Source organism: Xiphophorus couchianus, chromosome 2 (assembly GCF_001444195.1).
Source record: "Xiphophorus couchianus chromosome 2, X_couchianus-1.0, whole genome shotgun sequence".
In the NCBI taxonomy this organism is placed as follows: domain Eukaryota; kingdom Metazoa; phylum Chordata; class Actinopteri; order Cyprinodontiformes; family Poeciliidae; genus Xiphophorus; species Xiphophorus couchianus.
The window spans coordinates 9,089,905-9,115,100 of NC_040229.1; the positions used below are offsets into that span (position 1 = coordinate 9,089,905).

Consider the following 25,196-nt stretch of genomic DNA (forward strand, 5'->3'; position numbering starts at 1 on the left):
ACAAATGAGAATATTTGTTTGTAGGGCTATTACATGTTCTTTGCACATTGCTGTGTTGAAGAAATATTTCCCTGCTGTTTATGCAAGAAAATCTAACAAAATCCTAAATATGAGTTGCTTTGACATGCTGAACATTAATTTTACTCAAAAAGAATGAAACCCAGATGACTTAGCTGTAATTCCTTTTGTTATTTGATGCATCTTAATTTTCCATTTGCTTCCATCTCTTTCTGGTCACTTTGCATGTTTTTTGTATTACTTTAAGTCTTTTATGGTCAGCGATGCCTGGATTTCTCTGGACCTGCAGACACCAACATTTTCCCTCTCCCATTGAAGAGTAACATTCTCAGACCTACCTGCCTCCCTCCTTTTTGTAAATCTGAATAATCAGCCTGACGCCATATGCTTTGGGGGAATCTGCCTATATTAGAATAAGGGGGTAGAGATGACTGTACGAAGGTCCTGCACGCTCGTCTGATCATGCACTTGACAGCTGCTGCACGGACCCAAGCATGGCCTGCTGAACACCAGCTTGGTGGGCATCATGAATGTGAACGGCAGACCAACTCCCTGACAGATTTCACGGCGTTACCAGAAGAGGGGAGGGGTCAAAGGTTACAACACACTGTGTCACGGCCCAATGGAGTCTGACATGTGGAGAAAACTCATCCTTTCCAGCCGGATTGCTCATCTCAGGATGCAAAATTAGGTCCATCGGAGATTCATGAGAGGCGTCTGACAGCCGGCCTGTCAGACTGTGTGATACGGCAACGAGTCGCCTCTGCATCACGCTGCTCACATGTGCATGTACAAACTGTCAGGCTGTCATGGCTTAAACATGATTTAAATCACAGGAGATGAAGGAGATACACAAATATTCACAAACAAACACAAACACAACCTCTTTGCACAGTCAGACAAAGTTTTGAACTGTATTTATTTAGATTCCTGTTCGCTTTAAGAGCTTTATATCACTTAACATCACTATTTCAATCCTTTAAAACTGCATAAACACAAAAAAGAAAGGCTGTAAGCCATTATTTTAAAAAAAGACTACAATTCCCAGAAGGCTTTACCCTTCTGCGCATGCGTTCCAATACCATAGCGACATAAACGGTTGTTTTCGGTAGCAACCGTGACTCTGAGCGGAATAAAGTCTTTTTTAAAGGTAAGAAGCGATTAAAAAGTAGTCAAGATACTAAAGGTGGTACATTATAGTGAAACATACACTTATGTATATTAAAAAGGTCATATTTGACCTTAAATAGGTGATTGAGTGACACCGTTAGCTTCGACGTTAGCTTCAATCTGATGGAGATAAGCTGGAATAAACCATTTACTCTGGAAAATTTCTGGAATTTTATTAAGATGTTTACAGATCAGGATAAGTATGATATGAGAAAATATAGCAAAAGGGAAAATAAAATATTTGTGTCATTTCCAGAAGGTTCCATAAATTTCCATCCATTCATCCAACCATCGTTTTATTTAATCATCCGTCCATTTATCCATCCATTTGACCTGCCAGAGAGGATTTGGTAAGTTTCTCAAGAGCATAACCCTCAAAATAAACTCGCTGTTCAATCCACAAAGGCATTGCTCTTACAAATGTGCCTCCATAAGGAAGTAAACAAACTTTCCAACGTATTATTCTGAAGTGTTGTTACAAGAAAGACATGATAAGACGAGTTTTGTGGAAAGTTTATGACAGAATCTGTCTGTAACACATTTATATTGTTCAATTTGACGTGAGGGAGACTGTAAAGTTGTACTCAGATTGCTTACTTTTTATTACAGTACACGTTTATAAAAACATTGTAAACATTTTATTGAAATATAACTAAAATATATTAACTCTGGAAAATAATGCACAAGTGTACCTGAAGGAGAAATGGTGCAATCAGCAAGTCTTCTTATCGGATGTAGTCATGTATGAAATTAAAAAATAAATAGCAGGAAGTCAAAAAAACTCAAATGTTTGTGTTTATTATAGCTCCTGAACTTGACCTGTGGTGTGTTTGTGCTATTTAGGGATGGATGACTTAGACTTAGACTTAGACTGACTTTATTGTCATTTTGCATGCACAGGGTGTATACAGAACGTAATTTCGTTGCATACGGCTCAGGACAATGTTTTGAGCTTTCAATGTTGTGAGGTTACTCCAGAATAAAATAAAATACAGTATAAAATATGAATATAAATATAAATATAGAATATAAAGTGCAGGAATGACAGTAAAATATAAGTTATTTAGCTCTGTACATGTGCAAGGTATAAAGTGGAGACCAGATTTTGAGTGCAGTCCAGTTAAGAGTTCAGCAGTCTGATGGCAAGTGGGAAAAAGCTGTTTCGGAACCTGGTGGACCTGCACCGGATGCTGCAGAACCTCTTTCCAGAGGGCAGCAGGGAGAACAGTCCATGGTGGGGGTGTGAGGGGCCACTGATGATGTTTCGGCCTCGGGACACGCAGCGCTGGGATGAAATGTCCTGGATGGAGGGAAGGGGGGCCCCGATGATCCTTTCTGCTGTCCGCACCACTCTCCTCACGTTCTTCCAGTCGGAGGCGCTGCAGCCTCCACACCACACAGAGAGGCAGCTGGTCAGAATGCTCTCTATGGTGCTTCTGTAGAACGTCTTGAGGATGGGCGGGGGCAGGTGGGCTCTTCTCATCCACCGCAGGAAATACAAACGTTTCTGTGCCCTCTTGACCAGAGACGTGGTGTTCACAGTCCAGGTGAGGTCGTTAGTGATGTGCACCCCCAGGAATTTGGTGCTGCTGACCACCTCCACAGCCGAGCTGTTGATGAGCAGTGGAGCGTGGCTGGGCCGGTTTTTCCTGAAGTCGACGATCATCTCCTTCGTCTTGTCAACGTTCAGGATCAGGCTGTTGTCTCTGCACCAGTCCACCAGCTGCTCCACCTCCTCTCTGTAGTCCAGGTCGTTGTCGTCTCTGATGAGGCCCACCACCGTTGTGTCGTCCGCGAACTTCACGAAGTGGTTGGTGGCGAACCTGGGGACGCAGTCGTGTGTCATCAGAGTGAACAGCAGAGGGCTCAGGACGCAGCCCTGAGGGGAGCCTGTGCTGAGGGTGATGACATCGGAGGTGTGTTGTCCGATCCGGACTGACTGAGGTCTGTCGGTGAGGAAGTCTAGCAGCCAGTTGCGCAGGGGGGTGCTGAAGCCCAGGTGTCCCAGTTTTCCTGCCAGATGCTGTGGGATGATTGTGTTGAACGCTGATGAAGTGGACTTAAAATCTTGTCATAATATTTTAACATATTTATTCCAATAACAATGAAAGTGATGATAAAAAGCATTTAAAATGTTTAATTCTGTCTTTTTGTGGCAGTAGTTTGTATGGGTGGGATTGTGTTGCACTTGTGTCAAAGCCTTACAGACTACAACAAAATCAAAAAAAGAAAACTTACCAAACTACTTCAAAATAACAGTTTGAAATCAACAAATGAACAATAATTTTAGTTTTTATGGCTTGTCGACATCATCATGGATAGCAGAGATCTGCAACCTCCAGTTCTCAATGGTTGGTGTGCTGCAACGCTTAGATGTGTACCCAGGGCTGGCCCAAGGCATAGCAAACTAAGCAGCCGCTTACGGCCCCGTGGAGGCTTGGGCCGGCCCTGTGTGTACCTGCTCCAACCTCCTCAGTATGCAGTCAGGTTCTCCAGAGTCCTGTTAATCACCTGGTTATTCAGCTCAGGTGAAGCAGAGACACTTCTAGAAGTTGCAGGACATCTGATGTAAAGTTCACTGTTATTACTGTAAACCGTACATTAAAATTCTTATAAACTTTGCAATAATTCCTCAACCCCAGTGCTCTTTCTGCTGGTTGCTTTGCAAATCAGATGCTGAGGTGGAGCTAGTTCAGAGGTTTGCAGCAAAAACTGTCTACAGAGAAATCCTATATTAATCTAAATGTTTGTGGCTGGATGTTGTCTGTGACTGAAATCTGAGAATTTAAAGAAGGTTGTATTTGTTTTCAGACTGGAACATGTCGTATGTCCTCGATGAGACAGCTTCAGACCTCCCGGTCAGAGACATGACCATCAACTTGTCCCGACTCACCGGCGCTCCACAAAGTGCGTCACGCCTCCTGGATAACGTGTGCACAGATCTATGTGTAGGCCTGTCACAATAAATCAATTGATCAGTTAATCACAGGATAAATTTAAATGAGCCCAATAATTTCTATTTGCATCATTTGTTGCTTTTCTCTTTTCTCTCTTTTTCAACCAAAAACTGGATAACAGAAGTCATCCGTCTGGTTTATTTTGGATATTAAAAATGTCTTCCAGGTCCAGTGTTAAACATTTGTTAGAATTTAAAGTTTATTGATCTTTGAGAGAATGTGTCCTTTCATTATTATAACATTACCATTATATTACTCTAAAATAGCCTCAAAACAACAATTTTATTGTTTCTTCTGGGACAATTAATCGTCCAGCAAATTTTTTCCATTATTATTGTGACAGGCCTACATATGTACAGTTCCTATTTCTACTGTTAAAAGTTCAACCAGCAACTGGACTTAAATGCATCGAAGTGTATTTTCAGTTAACTCAAACATGTCAATGTATTTAACTTTGAAATGTTAAATACCCAGGCTGAGGTCTGACGTTAGTAAAGGTGTTGATGCTGTTTCCACCTGCAGATCTGAGTGTGCATCAGCACGCCCGGGAGAAGCAGAACATCGGGAAGATGCCCAGGGATGAGCTGGAGGACCGCTACCTGCGTCTCCTGGAGGAGACACTGCAGCAAAAACAGCAACTTCACACACAGAATGACAAGATTAAGAAGTGAGACGCGCACCCCAATTAGTATTACTGTTTTCAAATGGATCTGTTCCACACAAAGGGGCTGACCTGATTTTTATCCTACATGTTTGCTAGTTATCTTTCTCACTGTAAGCAATGTGTATGTCTTATAAAAGAATTGCAGTGTGGAGTTCTGCAAGGCAGCTGCTTGGGACCTGTGTTGTTTTCAGCCTGCTTTTTGCCCTGCAGCAAGCCACGATGGCAATTTATGCTAATGATGCCACAATATACAGCTCTGGAAAAATTTACGAGCACTGAAAACCTCCTGGTTATTCCACCAAATATTGATTTCTGAACTCTTCCTGAGTTAAAATATTAGTATTATTGTTTCTAAATGAATATGAGCTTGTTTTCTTTGGATTATTTGAGGTTTAAAAGCTCTGCATCTTTTTCGTTATTTTGACCATTTCTCATTTTCTGCAAATAAATACTAAATTTTTGCTTGGAATTTCAGAGACATGTTGTCAGTAGTTCCATCCATCCATCCATTTTCTGTTCACCCTTGTCCCTAATGGGGTCGGGAGGTGCTGGTGCCCATCTCCAGCTACGTTCCGGGCGAGAGGCGGGGTACACCCTGGACAGGTCGCCAGTCTGTCGCAGGGCAACACAGAGACATACAGGACAAACAACCATGCACACACACACTCACACCTAGGGAGAATTTAGAGAAACCAATTGACCTGACAGTCATGTTTTTGGACTGTGGGAGGAAGCCGGAGTACCCGGAGAGAACCCACGCATGCACAGGGAGAACATGCAAACTCCATGCAGAAAGACCCCGGCCGGGAATCGAACCCAGGACCTTCTTGCTGCAAGGCAACAGTGCTACCAACTGCGCCACTGTGCAGCCCTGCAGTCAGTAGTTCATAGAATAAAACAACAAAGTTCATTGTACTCAAACATGCCTATAAAGAGTAAAATCAGAGAAACTGGGGTGTGCTGTGGTGGCGCAGGGGCTAAGAACAACCCACATACGGAGGCCTTAGTCCTCGACGCTCGGCTGTCGCAGGTTTGATTCCCGGCCTGGCGACCTTTGTCTTATGTCTTCCCTTTCTCTCATCACCCACTTTCCTGTCAATGAACTATCAAATAAAGGCCACTAGACACAATAAAATCTTTTTTTTAAATCAGAGAAACTGATCATTTTAAGTGGCCTCTTAATTTTTTCCAGAGCTGTATGCCAGGAGTAAAAACAGTATTTGGTAAAAAAGTCTACTCAAGTACTGAGTTACTGATCAAAAGATCTATCATTTAATATTTTAAAAATTACATCATCAGCTGGACCAAAATATAAAGTTCATGGAAATTTTATATTTTAAAGAGCAAAATTATTCATATGTATAACATAATTACAAAATAAAAGAATCGAGTTGAAGAAACATTTTTCCAAATCAGTTTTTTTCAATGTAAAACTTCTGAAACTTTAACAAAAACTGAAGGTGTGTGTCTGTATCTGGTGAATTTTTGGCTAAAACATGTTTGTGGGTAGAAAATTCAGAAGTTTTAGGAGTAGAGATACTTAATAACAAAATTACTAAAGTAAAAGTAAAACGTACAGCATAGTAAAAATACTTCTAAAAGTAAATGTTTTCCAAAAAAAAGTTACTCCAGTAAATGTAAATCTGACATTCAGTAACACTGCGACTCTTAACCAGGTTGGGCACGAAGCTGATGAAGCTGGTGAAGGACCGCGGGCGGATGGAGCAGCTGGCTGCCGGCACAGCTCACGCTCCGACCCGATTCAGAGACGTGGAGATGGAGGAAATGGTCGAGGAGCTGCAGGATAAAGTCAGAGTGCTGCAGGGTGAGAAGGAGGGGCTGAAACAGCGCCTCCTGGTGGCCAAACAGCAGATCCTCAACTCGTACAGCCGGAGGCAGGCGCAGTATGAGCACGTTCCGTCCCGGGTGAACTCTGGCCTGAAGAAGCTCAGAGACGATGCTTCATCTCCGTCTCCTGCTCGACCAAGAAGTGAGTCCAGGCTGCCTGCAAAAAAAAAAAAAAAAACTGATAATGAAGAGAAACATTTACAGAATGTCAGAGGATGGAGCCAGTTTATTTCATTATAAACACATGGCTGGAGACTATGAATAGAGATGTTCCAATCTGATACTAATGCCTGTTTCGGTCCCAATATTGACAAAAATTCTAAATCAATTTCTCCAATCAAAAGGGCAGATCTATTCAGTCTAATTCTACACTTTGTTCACTGAGTGACATTATGCTTTATTATTTATTTTACATTATACAATTCCTAATTTCACTTTCTGGACCATTTGACTGAACATTTGTTGCAATTTATCTAAAAAAAAATTTGACCAAGGTAGTCAACCTATTGTATTTGAAAGTTTATTATTTATTTTAAATTTGTTGTTTCACTCCTAATTGCACTGACCGGATAAATTAAAATTGTTTTTACATGTTTCACCAAGCTTGTGAAGCTGTTGGGGTTTTTAAATGTGCTGTACACATGTGCTGTGCAGAGTTAGCAAATAAATCTGCAATGCGGTACATTTATGTCTTAAAAAAAAGAAAATAAATGTTTTTAGTGAGTTGAGCTGTTTTTCTGTATCTGATCAATATCGACCGATACCAAACCTCAGATATCGGTGTCGGGATCAAAATTGAAAAAGGTGGAACATTGTGTCCATTACAATTAGGAGACCAAATCAGTTCAGACCACCTTCATCTGTTCAGTTCCGACCATTTGGTTCTATTCAGTCAGGATGACAGAAACTCACTCAGTATGTCTCTTCCTCAGGTGGGAGGAGTTTGGAAGGAGGCAGGAGACCTCCGACTGGCCCGATTCCTCGATACGGACACAACCAGCTGGGGGAGGCGAGGGCCGAGATCCGCAACCTGTAAATTCTGTTTGTTTTGCATCATTACCACAAAATCATTAATTATGTGTCTTTCTGTATCATCTGAGTCATATGTTCCATGTTTGTCTCAGAGGTCTCTTGGTTGAATACTATAGAGCCGTTGCAGCTTAACGTCACGCACGCAAGATCCCGCCCCCATGTCGCTACTGGAGAACAAAAAGCTGACAATGACTAGCATTGTTTTTAGCTGTCAATTTATCAACGTAACACGCTAAATCTTAAATGTATGCCTGATATATAAAAGAATGAGGGACGCAGTGCTTTGCTACTAATTGTCAACATTATGACAACTAGATAACAAGGTCAGAAAAAAGCTTTAATTCAGAAAAAATAGCGAGAGAGAAGGAAGTAGTTTGGTTACGCTAGCTTGACTTTGACAAATTATTAATGATTGCAAAATAAACATCAAGCCTAAAAACATGAAACTGTAATGGACTGAATGTTCTGTTCTTTGCGTGGGAAATGTTTACGTGGTTTTTTTTGTGTTGAATCTTGATACAGTTGCTATGGCAACGAGTCTGCGTGTAGCGCAGTTGACACAGAGAGTGAGAAAAACGTGGTTTTGCGTTGTTCTTCAACGGTTTTTCTGCTTTATTTTTCCCTTTGCTGTGGCGCACTGTAATAAATTAGTAATACCTACATCTCCGGGTTTCATTTTGTGAACAGAGTTGTTCTACAGCTGCAGCGTGGTTATGGACGGCATGTAAAAGAATCGTCTTTTTGCCTTGCAGCGTTGTGCGTATGTGCAAAACGTCCGATGTAAACAATAACATGCAAAGAATTTCTTACTGTAGTGAAGAATTCGCTGTGTGTTTGTTTGAAAATGTTGAGAAAAAGCTCATTCAGAAATGTTTTAGGAGCTGTAGTGAGTGGATGTTTCATGGTGCTCCAGAGAGAACATGGTGGAGTCTCAGCGGAGTCGTATGGAGGAGCTGGAAAGAGCGTCAGGGGATCTGAGGGAGGAGCTGAGAAGGAGGGAGGAGGATTTTGAGGAGAGGCTCCTTCTGGCCCGACAGCAGCAGTCTTCCACTCTAAAGTTGGTTTCTTCATGGAGGAGAGCTGCCTGACTGCAGCCCGAGCACGGGGATCTAAACACACCCTGTTTTCCTCGCAGGTCGCAGGTCAGCAGCAACGTGTCGATGATCAAACTGCAGAAGCAGCTGGCTGACAGATCCAACACCGTGACAGAGCTGGAGAACCGATATCGGCTGCTGCAGGAGGTGAGAAGTTTGATCTAAGATGATCAAACATTTAGAGAAACAGAGTCAGGAGGAGGGTCTTAGTGCTGCCAATTACTCTTATGCTCACGCCGTAACCCTTTCTCCTTGCTCTGCTAACGCTGGTTCACCACAGCATAGCCTGTCATGAATGCTCAGTTAGTTAGCATGGCCACCAATGATGGCAGATACACACACATTCACATTAAAATAAAATTAAAAAGGCATCATAATTCAAAAATTGTAAAAAATTTAAGTCAGATAAAAACTGGACAGAAATTAGCTGTTAAGATAATCTTTATTTGATTGGTTGTTTTTGAAAACAACCAATGAGAGCCAGGAGTGTCTTAACACTGGCAATCAACCTCATGTACACGCTGCTAAATGTGGCAATGATGTTTGACCCCCAAAATTTCCTTGGGTCAAACAAAGCAGCTGAAATGTTTCTTCTCGTGAGATTTAACGTCCGCATTCAGCGCCGCAGCAGGAGAAACCGAAGCTCACCTGTGTTCTCCAGGCCCAGCGGACGATGAAGGCGAGTAACGACGCGGCGATGGCGAAGGTGGACGACCTGACGGCCCAGCTGAAAGCCGAGCGCATGAAGAATCTGGAGCTGGACAAGCAGTTGCAGACCGTCAATGTCACCAAGATCCTGGTGGACCAGGTGAGATGCGGAGCCGTTGCCGTAGTTACAGGCATTCCGGTGAGCGCGCTCAGTAGCCTCCGTGTTTGTCGACAGTTACAGGAGCGGATCAGTGACGTGGAGCAGGAGAAGGAGCTGCTGAAGGAGAGCAACAAAAAGCTGCTGAACAGGTGAGCAAGGAGGCAGGTGAGCAGGTGAACGGCTGAACTTACAGTTTAGAGTACAGTGAACCCTCGTTTTTCGCGGGGGTTATGTTCCAAAAAGAACCCGTGATAGGCGAAATCCGTGAAGTAGTTACCTTTATTTGTAACAATTATTATACAGCATAATTAAATACTCTACATTGAAACCAAAGAACAAAATCTGTTTTCAGGCCTAAGCATTTTTTTTAACAAATAGAACGCTTTCTTACAAATAACTACAGTAAAATAATCATTTTAGTCATCAGTAGGAAGTACAGTAGGACAAATTGTGACTCGCGTATTTCACTGTTCCTCTGATTGTGACGCTGCGGCCTGACTCTGCTCTCTAGTGGCTTTTTCTTCTGAAGCCTGTGGTGCAGGTGTGTTTTTTCAAGAAAAGAACATAGTTATCGCTAGTTGTTCATCCATCCATCCATCCATCTTCTTCCGCTTATCCGAGGTCGGGTCGCGGGGGTAGCAGCTTCAGAAGGGAGGCCCAGACTTCCCTCTCCCCAGCCACTTCTTCCAGCTCCTCCGGGGGAATCCCGAGGCGTTCCCAGGCCAGCCGAGAGACATAGTCCCTCCAGCGTGTCCTGGGTCTTCCCCTGGGCCTCCTCCCGGTGGGACGTGCCCGGAACACCTCACCAGGGAGGCGTCCAGGAGGCATCCTGACCAGATGCCCAAGCCACCTCAACTGGCTCCTCTCGATGTGAAGGAGCAGCGGCTCTACTCTGAGTCCCTCCCGGATGACTGAGCTTCTCACCCTATCTCTAAGGGAGAGCCCAGCCACCCTACGGAGAAAACCCATTTCGGCCGCTTGTATCCGCGATCTCGTTCTTTCGGTCATGACCCAAAGCTCATGACCATAGATGAAGGTGGGAACGTAGATCGACCGGTAAATCGAGAGCTTCGCTTTTTGGCTCAGCTCTCTCTTCACCACGACGGACCGGTACAGCGCCCGCTTGACAGCAGACGCTGCGCCAATCCGCCTGTCGATCTCCCGCTCCCTTCTTCCCCCATTCGTGAACAAGATCCCGAGATACTTAAACTCCTCCACTTGGGGCAGGACACCCCCCCTGACCCGGAGAAGGCACTCTACCCTTTTCCGGCTCAAGACCATGGCCTCGGATTTGGAGGCACTGATCCCCATCCCGGCCGCTTCACACTCGGCTGCGAACCGATCCAGCGAGAGCTGCAGATCACGATCTGATGAAGCCAAAAGGACCACATCGTCTGCGAAAAGCAGAGATGAGATCCTGAGGCCACCAAATCGGATCCCCTCAACACCTTGGCTGCGCCTAGAAATTCTGTCCATGAAAGTGATGAACAGAATCGGTGACAAAGGGCAGCACTGGCGGAGTCCAACTCTCACCGGAAACGAGCCCGACTTACTGCCGGCAATGCGGACCAGACTCTGACTCCGGTCATACAGGGACCTGACAGCCCGTATCAAAGGGCCCGGTACCCCATACTCCCGGAGAACCCCCCACAGGGCTCCCCGAGGGACACGGTCGAACGCCTTCTCCAAGTCCACAAAACACATGTAGACTGGTTGGGCGAACTCCTAGAACCCTCCAGGACCCTGCTGAGGGTGTAGAGCTGGTCCAGTGTTCCACGACCAGGACGAAAACCACACTGCTCTTCGCTAGTTGTTGTTGCTCTTTTTTCTTCTGGGCAAAAATATTTGCCAAAATTTGCCAATTTGCCATTACGTATATTTAAATACCGTAACGTTATTGGCACACAGGTAGAGAAGAAGCGCGGAGACTGTTTAGCCAATCAGGACGCAGAACACAATGCACGGTGAAAAAAAAAAACTGCACAAAAAACTCAGCGAAGCAGCGAGGCCATGAAAGGTGAACTGCGTTATAGCGAGGGTTGGCTGTACCCAAAAATTGTTCTGAAGTAAGTGTAGCACTACTTCTACATATTCTTACCTAATGAAAAGTAAAACGTAGCCGTCCGATAAGGGATTTAAGTAAGAGTAAAAAAGTATTTGGTATAAAGTCGGCTCAAGTACTGAGTAACTGATCAAATTATCATTTAATATTTAAAAATTACATCGTCAGAAGAATAATCAAAAAAATGAAGTTAAGTGAAAATTTTGGTATTTTAAGGACCAAAAAGACAACAAATCATATCAGTAAAAAAAACTAATTCAGGCAAGAAAAATGTTTTATAATCAATTTCTTTCAATAAAAACTTAAGAAACTTGAACAAAACCTGCAGGTGTGTTTCTGGTGAATCAAAGTCAAAGTTATGATGATGAAAATTATCACCATAAATTATAAACGATACGATAAATGCCTAGCCCTATTACCAAATAGGAGTTAGAGATTGAAAGGTTAATAGTTGGACAGGTGAGCAGGTGGACAGGTGAAGAGATAAACAATCAGCTAGATGAGAAGATAGTAGGGTTACAGCTAACAATTTTTCTATTTATTGATTATTGTCGGATACAAATTTGGCTGATTCAGATTTTTTGCCAAACCACTTAAGCTTTTTTATACAATATTAAAAATACATTAAAATATGCAAATAAGCAAATTATTCATTTCCTTTTTAAGCAAGAAAATAAACATTTTACTTCCTAAAATGCAATAACTTCATTGCTTTAGTGAAATTGAGCATGGTGAAGCTAAAACTATTCTACGTAATGTGTTTCAGCCTAAGCATATTTACAGACATTTTTATCTTAAATGCAAAACGTATATTTGTTTTACAGTTTTGGGTTAATTTCCTCTCTGAGTTTGTTGTTCTTTCAGCAAATGGTGTCGTTTTAGTCCATATTAGTTGATTACTAAATTAGTTGATGATTATTTCAATAACCGATTAATCGGATTAATCGTCTCAGCCCTAGACGTTATAGAGCTAATTAAATGGACAGGTGAGCAAGTGGACGGGTTGCTGACCTTTAAAGTTGTCCAGATTCTCTCAGACTTTAGGTTTCTGTAGTTTCGTGCCTCTGCCGGGTCTCAGCTCAGCTGTGTCTCACCGTCATCGCCTCCGTTTCTCGTTTTGTCCGCAGCGCCTTCGATGTCTCTCAGCAGCAGAAGTGGCATCTCCAGGAGCAACAGCTGAAGCTACAGATCGTCCAGCTGGAGACGGCACTCAAGGCCGACCTTGTGGACAAAAACGAAATCCTGGACAGGATCAAGTCTGAGAGAGGTCTGTTCCCGTCTCATAACGTCAACCTCCAGGTTAAATCAGGATAATAAGTGTCGTAAAATAAGTAAATCTCTCTGACTGATTCAGACAAAAATGAGCAGCTGACAGAAGAAAACCAGAAGCTTCAGCTTCAGTTTCTGGAACAGAAGCAACAGGTGGAGAAACTGAATGAGCGTCTGAAGTTCCAGAGCAGAGTGAGCATCTCCACCAAACCGTAACCCTGAGATCTGATCCTCCAGATGATAAATGTTCTCAATCTGACGCTCCTCTCTTTACAGGAGAAGGATTACACCGCGGCTGAACTCACAGAGGCCCTGCTGCTCATTAAAGTAAGAAGATCAAATATTATCATTGCAAAAACACAAAATATGACCAAGTCTATCAATCAATCAGTCAAGTTTATTTTTATTGCACATATCAGCAACAAGGCAGTTCAAACTGCTTTACATCATAAAAACACAAAAATACAAAGTCACATAACAAACAGTCAACTATTGAGAAAACAAGTAGACATTACGTCATTACACATCAAAATGTTGCTTAATGTTTCATTTATTATGGTTCAAAAGCAACTCTAAGCTGCTTGGTTTTTAGCCTTGATAGGGACTCAGTGTTTCTGCTATTTTGCAGTTTTCTGGAAGTTTGTTTCAGATTAGAGCAAATATCTTAGTGTGTTTGAATTAAGACAAAACTAACTTACAAATAACACTTTAGCAAGCCACAGGAGCTTGTCAGTAATTTCTTAGTATTGATTATAAATGACTAAATCCACTGATAGATTATTTTACTGATACTGATAACAGGACATTTTTTCCATGTTATGTACAAAATAATCTGCCAATGGATCAAGCACTTTTTCAACAGAATTTAGGATTTATTGAGCTAAAAGTAGCTCATATATCTTTTTGAAAAGTTACTTGTAAGTTAGTTTTGTTTAATTTAAGTGCACCAAGATATTTGTACTAGAAACTAGACCAAAATGTCTTGGTAAGATTTTGCAGTGATCCTGTTTATCCCCCTGGGCAAAAATAACATCCAGATCTTTTCCCAGAAGCAGAAGTGTGAGAAGAGCGGAGATCTGGCCTTCCTGGTAGAGGTGGATGAGGATGGGAGCGGCGCCCAGCATGGCTCCATCAGAGAGCTGCGGGCCGCTCACGCTGAAACCATCCAGGAGCTGGAGAAAACCAGGAACCTCCTGAACATGGAGAGCCAGATCAGCAAAGACTACAAGGTGGAGAAGCACACACAGACCAGCAAATATCATTTTTGCTTCAGAGTTTAGCCGATTAGAACATAATAACTCTGTTCCGTCTGTTTTCTGTTCCGTCGGTCTTCAGGTGGAGCTGGAGGCGGCTTTACGGAAGATGAGCAGCGATAAAGTTGGGTTTGAGCAGAAGTTGGAGCGTCAGATTCAGCTGCTGGACGCCAGAGCAGCAAAGATCTCCAAGCTGGAAGGTATTCATCGAAACGTCCATCTACAGTTGGATTTTATTTAAATTTGTTTATTTAAAACCAGAGGTTACTGTGTAGACAAAAGACTGAACCTATCTAAATATTTAGGGCCAATCTAAATATAGCTTGCTAACTAAATATTTACCTCCAACTTAAATATTTTTTTAGCTTTCTTACTGAATATTTAGCATCAAACTAATTATTGGGCTTGCTAATAATATAATTCCAAACTAAATATTTAGCTCAAAATTAAATATTTGTTTTTAGCTTTTTAGCTAAATATTTTACTTGAAACTACAGTAGTTTTTTAGCTTACTAAGAATGCAGCTCCAAACTAAACACTTATAGCTTCCTAACTAGATAGCGCCAAACTAAATGTTTGTTAGATTGATTACTAAATATTTAGCAATACACTAAACAAATAGCCTTATAACTAAATATTTTTGCTTTAGTTAGCTAACCAAATATTTAGTTTGCTAATTAAATATGTAGCTCCAAACTAAACCTTTAGCTTTCTAACTAAAAATAAGCTCCAAACTAAATCATTTTAAGCTTGCCATCTAAATATCTTGTGAATATTTAGTAGTTATTTTGTAAACTACATATTTAATTAGCTTATTAAATATTTTTGATTGAAACTGGGAGACTTATAAATGAATTACTAACATTGGCAAAAATATGATTTTGAAAAATGAACCTCTTCTTTTATTACAGATTTAAAAAACTAAATTGTTAAAGAATCTGAATTTCTAAGATGAATTTTGTTCTCATACAGTATCACAGTTGCAGGAAAATTTGTATCTATAAACGATGTTTGTTTGTTTACTAGAAGCAAACAGTTGACTCTGATCGTCTCCTCCTGTGCAACCTTTCAAACTTTGGGTTTCAGTTTCTGCTCCTGCAGCTTCGATGATCCTTCAGCTGAGTATTTGTTCTGATTCTGTAGGTCAGCTCAGAGACATTGCTTACGGCACCAAGTCCTTTCCCTTCAAACCAGACATGACGGCTGAAGATGAGGCGGAGTTTTCCGATGAAGACGTCCATCTGGACCGAGGAGAAAACCTCCTGGAGCTGCAGATAGTCGGCGCCTCGCTGACTCCTCTGGCCCTGCAGGCTCTCGGCGACGCAGAGCCCTCCACCTTCTGCACCTACTCCTTCTACCTGTTCGAGCCGCACGCCACTCCGGTGGCAACGGGCTGCAGCCCAAGGTACGGCTTCACCTCCAAGTACGTGATGAACATGGACGAGCGCTTGGTGGAGTACCTCCGCCGCAGCCTGGTGAAGGTGGAGCTGCACCAGGCGCTGGGAGTGGACTGGAGGACGGTGGCGACGGCGCAGCTGCGGCTGCAGCAGCTGCTGGAGCAGCAGGGGAAGGTTTACGGCAGCATCCCGCTGGTTGGTGAGTGACAACGCCCACATGCAACCCGGCAACATAAATAAAAGCACGCAGGAGACGACCGTTGGTCTTATTTGACAGAAATGACGGAGCACAGACCTGGAAAAAACAAACTTTGGAGGACCTGAGTGAAGTTGGCGCCCCCACCTTCAAATAAAACGAACTTGCTGTGAAACTTTTGTAAAGCAAAAATCTTTGTTTGTGCTGCTGTTGTTTTAAAGATATTAATTAATGTTTCCAGAAGTCATGAAATGTCAACCAGCCTCATCCAACTTCTTCAAATCAGACAAAATTGATCTTAATCAACTCGACTATGTTGGGCAGTAATAATTTTTATTTGTGCTGCTTTTGCTTTGAAGATGTTGATGATGACCTTTTTATGAGCACAAGTTGAACTTTAATCAGTTTGGCTTTTCTGTGTAAAGAGTAAAAAGTATTTTTACATTTTAATCAGGAATTCATGAAGACGCCCGAAGCTTCGGGTCCCTGGAATACTGGCTGCGACTGAAGAACCCAATAACAGAGACGACCAGCGCCAACCGAGACAAGATGAAGGCTGTGGACCAACCACAGGTCATCCATCAGAACATCCATCCATCCATCAGAACATCCATCTATCCATCCATCCATCCATTAATTAGGCCATCCATCCATCCATCAGAACATCCATCCGTCTGTCCATCCATCCATCCACCCATCAGAACATCCATCTGTCTGTCCATCCGTCCGTCCAGCTGTTACAGATCATTCAGTATTTTTCTGTATTTTTTCTCCTTTCTTGTATTTTTCTAACTCAGCCACCGACCGGTGCCAGCAGGAACGAACTCCTGATCTGCGTCCAGCGGTGCCGAGGCCTTCGGTCCAGGAGCTCCAGCTCAACGAGTCCCTATGTCGTCTACAAGTTCTTTAACTTCCCCGATTATCCGACGGCCACCGTGGACGACAGCAGCGAGCCGGAGTTCAATGACCTCAAGTCCTACTCCGTCCTGATGGACGATGACCTGGACCGGTTCCTGAAGACGGAGGGGCTCCAGTTCTACGTGTTCGACTACAAAGAGGAGCAGCTGGATGCCTACCTGGGGAAAACCCGAGTGCCGCTGCTGTCCCTGACCCAAGATCAGGAGGTCTCAGGTGAGATTTATGAGGGATTTATTGGAATTCAGGTAAATAAGACTTTAATAATCCTGAGTGGAGTTACTCAGAGTTACTGGGCCAGACTTTAGAAAGGCTAACTGGGCCAGTAGAGCAGGGCCCCGATTTATGTTTGGGGGGACCTGAAAATATTTTTCTCTTCTTTTTTAACAAATGCGTGTTTTCCAAATATTTAATTAAATATATTATAAGTAGTATAAGCAGCTGTATTCTAAGTACTATATCCAATGTTCAAGTATGTAAAAATTCTGAAGCTATAATAGATTTCACACTGCAAATACACAAAATCTTAGCAAGTATTTTTGGTTTAGTTTCTTGTGCAAACATCTTATTAAACTTGAAATAAGTAACTTTTCAGCAATATATAGGAGCTTGTTTTAACTCAATAAATCCTTAATATTAATAAAATGGTGTTAAATGTTTGAATTTTTTTCTGTGAGAAAAGTGAATCAACCTTGCTTGTTGTTGCTGCTCAGTTTGGTGTGTTATTTTTCCCCAGGTATGTTTGAACTTGCTGATCCCTCTGGAAAACCTGCCGGCAGCTTAGACGTAACGCTGAGGTGGAAGTCCGCATACAGTCCCTCAGCGGGGATCACCAGAGCTGCTGAAGAGCCCAGATTGTTCCCAGAGCAACAGGCTGGAGATCTGGTCGATCCTCATCAGGAACAGGTGAACGTTGAGGCGGAGAAAAAAGACGGATGGCGGGAAGATGTTGAAGAGATGCTGGAGGAGGAGATGGAAAAGTTTAGGAGCTCTGACGCTGCAACTGCTTCTAAGGTCAGACATTCACCTTTGGCATCTTCGAGTTCATAGTCAATGTGTAGAATTTCAGACAGAGAAGGTGTTATCGTCTGTTTTAACATTAGGCGGTACTGCCCACAATCAGAGGACAGAAGACGCTGGAGCGGGACGGATCAGGGGCTAAACGGGTCACGTTTGTTGATGTGACACCTGAAGAAGAAAAGGTGAGATCTGTGGGATCAGTTTTAAACTGTTTGGTCCCAAAAACTCTAATTTGAACTGGAGAAATAAACAACTATCAAAACAGAAAAGTACCAAAATGTGGTAGGTAAAAGGGACTTATTACTCAAAATTCACATTTTACACAAATTTTGTACTTCCATTTGGGTTTCCACTGCTTCAAAACAGCCCAATACTTAAAAAAGCACGTTTTTTGGCAGTAAGTTAATGTTTTTGGTGTCTGGAAAATGAGCCATTTAAAAAACCTCCCAATTGTTAAGTCACATTCAACGGGAAATAGCCACTACCTAGCAACCCACGTTGAGCTCCAGCCCGTTACCTAGCAACCCAAACTGAATTCCACAATGTTCAGTCAGCTGGTTTTACTGCTATAAGCGCTGAACAATGGCTGCTGGAAAACACAAGTGCCTAGTTGTGTGCCTAGGCACTTGTGTGCCTAGTCTATACAACTAGTAATGTCTATAGAAACATGTTTGCATAGACCCTAGACCTGTCCTAACCTGTTTAAGGAAGCGTAATAGGTCACCTTTATTGCCTAATATTCAGTTGACGATATCGATTAAGCTGCATTTTCTCCATCACAATGCTCCCATCGCTGTTTGTGAGCTTTAGCACCTCGACCAGTAAATCAAAAACAGGCCAAGCATAGTGTTGGAATGCAGAATTGAATTTTAACATAGCTAAAGTTTGAAACAAATCCACCCTTTGCAGTTTTGATATTGAGTAGAGTCGGATGTTCTTTACTCTTCACGAGACTTCAGGCCTTCGTCTTTTATGTTCAGTGTATAAAAATTGTTTTCATGTTTCTTTCACAGTTTAATAAGCAGAGCTCAGCAGAAAGCCTTCCAGATAAACAGAAGACGACGTTTTCACCTGATGTTCAGGTAAACTTAAACATGAGTTATTCTAGCAGTGACTCTTGTGAATGACTCGTCCTCACCCTGACCCGTTTGTCTTCACAGGCGGCGCCCAAAGCTCCTCACAGGACAGCAGAGGAAGGCAATGATGAGGAGGAAGAGTCTCATGTTTCCGAAGGGCAGCTGGTTCAGGACGCGCAGTCCTACTCTGACGACTCTGACATCTCCGAGGAAATCATCGAAGGTTGGAATGTTGATCATTAAAAAACATTTTCCATATTTCAAGATGGATTTATTTAGCTTTTTATTTATAATAACCTCCAAATAAAGAGGAACATAAAATGCAGCGATGGGGAATCAGTCTGACATGAATTCAAGGGCTTCGTCTTACAGAGCGAATAAAATCCAGCAAGTTTGATGCTTTACCATGTAAATAAAAAAAAGATCTTCCGACTTATAATACAGAAACACAAACTCTTACCAAGCATTTTTGTTTAGTTTCTACTGCAAATGTCTTATTACACCTGAACTGAAACAAAACTAACTTACAAGTAACTAAGGAAGGCAGTTACTTGTAATAGTTCCATCAGCTCTTTTTGGCGACTGTGAAGAACCGGTGGCAGTAGAGAATAATTTGTTAATTCCTACACTAATTCACCTTATACTTGTAATTTGAACATTATTTTGACAATTTTGTTTCCCCAGGTTGCCTTTTTTTACTTGTAAATTTGTATTTAAAATAATTTCAGTCCAAATTAGACAGATATTCCCGTCTAACTTGGGCTGGTAACCCCTACAATGCTATGTGAATTACGTGCAAAACATTTTGGCACTTTTATATAAAATATGCCATTTTCTTATGTCTCTTTCTGTTTCTTTCTGTCATGATACAGGTCTTAAATTTAAATTATATTGGTCTTAAAAATTCTTAAATTTGAGTTGGTGAAACCTACAAAAACTCTGTTTAACATCTAGCTGATGTCCAGCTCCATCTGAAGGGGACTTTAACTTTTTTTTCTGATATTTCCTCAGAATAAATTTAAAGCATAAAAGTTTAATTAATGTTGTTGTTGTTGTTGTTTTGATTTGTTCCAGATGTGGAGGAAGCTCCAGCTGCTGCTGAGCCTCAGGGAGCGTCCGACAGTGACGACTGCATCGTTCAGGGACAGGCAACACGGAGGAAGGTCAGTGAACGCCACATGATGTCATTTAACTAAGGGCGTCCAAAATGTGGCCTGGGATCCATTTGCAGCCTTTTTAATATTTTGTTCTGTCCTTTTTTTTTTCAGGAAGCAAATGTCAGAATATTAAAATAAAAGATGTGGAAAGATGACGCTGTTTGCATTTTAGTTTTATTGTTAATGATTAATATCAGCCAGGACAAACACTGACCCAGGTCTTGTTGCTACGCTAAACCTATATTAAAAAATGTTTCCAGCCACAAAAACCCCCACAAATAGCTCAAATCTTAAGCCTGATTTGTTAAAGCAATTGTCCAAAATATGGATACACCAATATAAAAATTTGGCCCGATATCAGTATTGCTGTTAAAGCTGATAACCGATATTTACAGATATCATAGGTATTTTTCTACTGTTCTGACACCTTCTGGGGAAAAAAACTACCAGAGACAGAGGGCAACAATATGGGCATAGACATCCATCCATCCATCCATCCATTTTCTGTTCACCCTTTGTCCCTAATGGGGTCGGGAGGGTTGCTGGTGCCCATCTCCAGCTACGTTCCAGGCGGGAGGCGGGGTACACCCTGGACAGGTCGCCAGTCTGTCGCAGGGCAACACAAAGACATACAGGACAAACAACCATTCACACACACCCCTAGGGAGAATTTAGATATACCAATTAACCTAACAGTCATGTTTTTGGACTGTGGGAGGAAGCCGGAGTACCCGGAGAGAACCCACGCATGCACAGGGAGAACATGCAAACTCCATGCAGAAAGACCCCGGCCGGGAATCGAACCCAGGACCTTCTTGCTGCAAGGCAACAGTGCTACCAACTGCGCCACTGTGCAGCCTTGTGGGCATAGACATTGATTGTTAATTTCGGCCCAGTTTTATTTATTGTGCCGATACCGATATATTAAAAATGACTAATATTGGCCAATACTGATGTTAGTAACGAGATATTTTTTGCATCCTTTGCCCGAAACGTTTTTTTACATTTTGGACCTACAATTGCTTAAATATTACTGTTCCACTACTACATGTTTAATTAATTATTTAAAAAAATGTCACAGACAATTTGATTTTGCATTTTTATTTTCCAACTGAGCATTAAAGTTCACAGATTTGTGATTTAAAGGATTAAAAGTGACTTATTGTTACATTTGATTCTATTTTCTAACATTTTAAAACACTAGAACTAACATGAACTCCAGTTTTTTTGATTCAATATCTGAAGTCTAATTTGTTTTACTGGTAACTTTCATGACAAATTTGAAAGAAAAACATATTTTACATATAACAGCTTTAGTCTGTGAGTTTGTGTTGTGAACTGAACCCTAAAGTTAGTTTTTAAATCCAGCTGCAGCTTCATTAACCTGATTCAGTGAAACAATGTTTGGTTTTCAGCTGTGTGAGCGAATTCGGGTGGAGGTGGTTTCTCTCAGCTTGACGCCTGAGTCCCGGCAGGCGCGGGACGACACCGTGGTGCGTCTGTTTGTGGAGTACAACTTCCTGGATCTGCCCACCGAGGAGACGCCGCTGTCGCTGCCCAAACCCCCACTGGGCCGCAGCATCAACTTCAACTACAGCAAAGGTCTGTAACTCCTGGATCATGCTTGGTTCTTTTCAGAGACTCTTGAGTTTCAGTTTTCGTTTTGAGCCAAATTCTAGTTTCTGATGCTGAATTTAAACAGGAAGTTTGTTCTGTTAAAGATAGAAAATGGATTTAAGTCTACGTTCTCACTGCAGCCTGAAGTGACCCAATCTGACTTTTTGTCAAATCAGATTTTTTTGGCCAAAATTTTAAATTAACTTTATATTTTGGTCCATCTGATAGCGTAATTTTTTTATATTAAATGACAGTTGCTCAGTACTTGAGTAGACTTTTCACCAAATATTGTTTTACTCTAACTTGAGTAATTTCTCGGATGGCAACTTTTTACTTTGACTTAAAATTATATTGAAGTAGTTCTACTCTTACTTGAACCCAAATTTTGGCTACTCTGCCACCTCTGACTAAAACAGACTCTGATTCATCTGTATTTTGCCAAAATCAGTTTATTTTGGTTGAAATCTGCAGCTCTTCATACTTGAATGTGCACAAATCCAGAGAGATTTTTTTTACTTACATAAAAAGGCTAGTTTGTACTGATAATCATCAGTTAAACTGGTTTAAATGTACATAATTTTACAAAATCAGATAAAGCCAACTTGTTTCACAGTTTGAGAGCGTAATTACAGAAGAAATCCCGTTATGCTTATTGTTTGTCTGTTTGTAACATTTGTTTGTTGGCTTGTTTGTGTTTCCGTAGTGATTCTTGTAGACGCAGAGAACAACTCGGCGAGGCGACGGCTGCTGAAGGAAGTCCTGCAGGGCCGAAACTCTCAGATGGAGAGGTAAGCAATATTATTATATTTAACTAAAACCAACTAATAACAAAAACTGGAATTGAGAAAACATTTTCATTAACTGAAATAAATAAAAACAGTAATTAAAGGGGAAAAAACTACAACTAACTGGAACAATATTGTGCATTTATAAAACTTCTGTTGAGTATTCATTACCCATTTGATGTAAACATAATCACAATACTTTGACCTTTTAACCAAAGATTGAAAAAAAACTAAAACTACTACTGCAACTAATAAAAGCTCAACTAAAACTAAACAATATGTAACTAATAATAACTAGCAAATCCACTCTAAAAACTAATTAAAACTAACTGAATTGGATAAACAAAAGGTCACAATAAAATAAAACTATAATGAAAAACCCAAAACTATTAAAACCGTGGAGGTCAGGAGATGAGAACGGTGAGACAGGAAGTCACATCGAGATGAGTTTCAAGTTTGCTATCTCTAAACAGATTACATGGAATGTATTTAGAATGGAAACACCTTTATTGTGTTGTATATATTATGACAGAATATATAAATAATAATAACAGTGTAAATGTCTTCAGGGAAGTGAACATTTATTGGTTTTAAGTCTGTTGGGAGGAGCTTTGAGTTTAAACAGGTTCATCTCCATATTCATTTTGTTTTTCCAGGAATATTCCTGTTTTTATGCATCAGATTGCTCTGGTAGTGTTTCAGTGTTCAGTTAATCTCTTACTTTAATCTTCGAGTGAATAAAACATGATTCCTTGACGTGGCCGCATTTTCCTCCAGCAGGATCTGGAGATCATATATGAAGGAAGGAAACCAGAGCCAGCTGTTAGGCTGCCAACGAAACAAAAGAAAAATCAACAAACCTGCAGGCCAGCCCCCTGAGGAAGCTGCTTTGTCAAAGAGATTGATTTAATTGATTGATTTATATTTAAATATACAATTTAAAAGTTTCAGGGAACTTTTAAATTTTAAACCAAACAAAAAACAAATCATCATGAGAGCCTCAGTTTGATCAGTTTCTAGTTTTAGCATGAAATTAGATTTTATATCTTCATCGAATGGTTGAATGTATGGAAATTAGCCAAAGTTATCATTTTGGCTCATTTTAGCTTATACACTGTTCCATCTGACGCTGTGTTGAATTTCTTGAGACAACTGTTTGTGATTTTCTACTAGATTTTAAACCAATCCCACATTTCAGAAAGGGAGGGACAAACGTTTGTGTCACTCGCTGCGTTTCTGTTACAAATGTGATCAAAACTTTGTTTATATTCTGCTAATGTCGAAAAAACAAAACTTTGCAGTTTGCTGTGTTTTCATTAAATACGAAACACAATTAAAATCGCACGTGAATAAGTTTGCTGATGATGTTGATGGTGATGCGTCTGCCAACAGAATCCGGTTCACGGTGGTGAGCGAGCCGCCGGAGGAAGAGGAGCAAGAGAGGGAGTGTGAGGACGTGGGCGTGGCCTATCTGAGGATCCCAGAGATCCTGGAGAAACAGGCGGATATGATGGAGGCCAGCCTGAGCGGTGAGCACACACACCTCCACACACTGAGAGTAAAAGGATCATCTGATTCAGCTCCGTCATTATCTGTAAAGTGGACTTGTTTCAATATGGCTGCTCTTCGCTTCAGCGGTAATAAGATGTGGTGAAAACATGTTTATTTTTACAGGAAGTCACAAATGTAAGAGTTCATCTAAAATCAGCATTACATGCAGTGCCTGCAGCTCTAAACTGAATAAATTAAAAATGGTGTTAGCTTGTGGAAAGTAAAGTTTAAATGATATAAGAGCTTATGAAAACAGATTTCATGGGCACCGCCATGTTGAAATTCCGACTTGTTAACTAAAACGTTATGTCAGGTTTGATGCCAGCTCCGTTCCCACTTCCCAGGTTTACTGGAAAGCAACATGACTCAAAGACCTGCACATTTTTATATTCAGATGCCTGATTTAATAAATATTTTAAAGATTTGAAGAAGGTTGCAGATCTTTTTTCACCAACAAATAGTACTTCTTCCTGTATTTTTTGTTTTTACTTTTTTTTGCTCCAAAATCTGCAGATCTGTAAGTTTCTTTGATTATTTCTGCAGCTGTATCTCCGCTCTGCTGCTCATTATCTCCATGTCTCTGTGTCACTGCAGTGCTGGACGTGGAGGACAGCAGCCAGGTGGTGGGAGAGCTGACCGTGTCCATGGAGGGACTCCAGGCTCTGCGGGCCATCATGGAGGACCAGGACCTGGAGTGAAGCTGCAGCTCTTGATTTCAGGAGGATTCGGGTCACTGTTCTGTTGGTCCATCAGAATAAACAGAGAGTAAAGCATCCTGGTTTTTAAACGTCCAGGAGAGACTTTGAACTGCACAGTGGGAATCAACCAGAGTGATTCTTTCAGCTCCAGAGCCTCAGCTGACAGGAATCTCTCTGTAAATATGATTACTCCTTAATTTGTTAGAATCTCTGATCCGTTTCCCGTCTTCAGATCTCTCACTGCTAATCAGACGAAGTCAGGACAGACAGGATAATGTCAAACACGGCGTTCTGCGTTTTCTGCAGTCTGTGAGCTGTTTGGACTCAGGTTATCTGCAGAAGCTGTTATTCTGCAGGTTGGAGCAGCTCCTCTGGCAAGTCAGCCTCAGGTGGTTCCTCCTGCAGCGCCGACAGGTGAGAAAACACCTGAATGTTTTACAGCTTCACTTCCAATGACGAGAAACAAGCAAAACAATGCCTCATTTGATTTCATGTTTTTATACCAGACTTAGCAAACAGTCTCACTCTGTGCCTTAAATTATTTTGAACGTAGGTTCTTCTAATAAACGTTTCTTCAGAATCCAAACATGTCTGTTCTGGAAAATGTTA

At 41.5% G+C, this 25,196-nt stretch overlaps 1 protein-coding gene across 4 annotated transcripts; it reads left to right on the forward strand.

Moving 5' to 3' along the window:
* The first annotated feature begins 1,080 nt into the window (after window positions 1–1,080).
* rpgrip1l (RPGRIP1 like) lies at window positions 1,081–25,173 on the forward strand. Of its 4 annotated transcripts, XM_028033651.1 has the most exons (26): window positions 1,081–1,168; window positions 4,000–4,095; window positions 4,668–4,812; window positions 6,486–6,799; window positions 7,590–7,689; window positions 8,603–8,746; window positions 8,825–8,930; window positions 9,445–9,591; window positions 9,667–9,740; window positions 12,781–12,920; window positions 13,008–13,114; window positions 13,199–13,249; window positions 13,972–14,151; window positions 14,258–14,375; window positions 15,319–15,771; window positions 16,223–16,341; window positions 16,566–16,899; window positions 17,420–17,697; window positions 17,787–17,885; window positions 18,717–18,785; window positions 18,864–19,002; window positions 19,854–19,942; window positions 21,352–21,538; window positions 22,257–22,341; window positions 23,731–23,867; window positions 24,484–25,173. In XM_028033651.1, exons 2-26 carry the CDS (start codon window positions 4,008–4,010, stop codon window positions 24,585–24,587), a joined length of 3,807 nt encoding a protein of 1,268 aa, XP_027889452.1. In that variant the 5' UTR covers window positions 1,081–1,168; window positions 4,000–4,007; the 3' UTR covers window positions 24,588–25,173. The 4 variants fall into 4 exon arrangements, with proteins under 4 accessions (XP_027889452.1, XP_027889467.1, XP_027889459.1 ...); XM_028033666.1 differs by lacking the exon at window positions 8,603–8,746; XM_028033658.1 differs by lacking the exons at window positions 23,731–23,867; window positions 24,484–25,173 and adding an exon at window positions 23,116–23,708.
* The last annotated feature ends 23 nt before the right edge of the window (window positions 25,174–25,196 follow it).

What these genes read in the sequence shown, in the direction of transcription:
- rpgrip1l (XM_028033651.1), top strand. Translation starts at nt 4,008, where the DNA reads ATGTCGTATGTCCTCGATGAGACAGCTTCAGACCTCCCGGTCAGAGAC. An exon ending in CAGCAGTCTTCCACTCTAAA is followed by an intron (nt 8,747 to 8,824) that starts GTTGGTTTCTTC and finishes TTTTCCTCGCAG; the next exon opens with GTCGCAGGTCAGCAGCAACG. An exon ending in CGTTTTCACCTGATGTTCAG is followed by an intron (nt 18,786 to 18,863) that starts GTAAACTTAAAC and finishes TTGTCTTCACAG; the next exon opens with GCGGCGCCCAAAGCTCCTCA.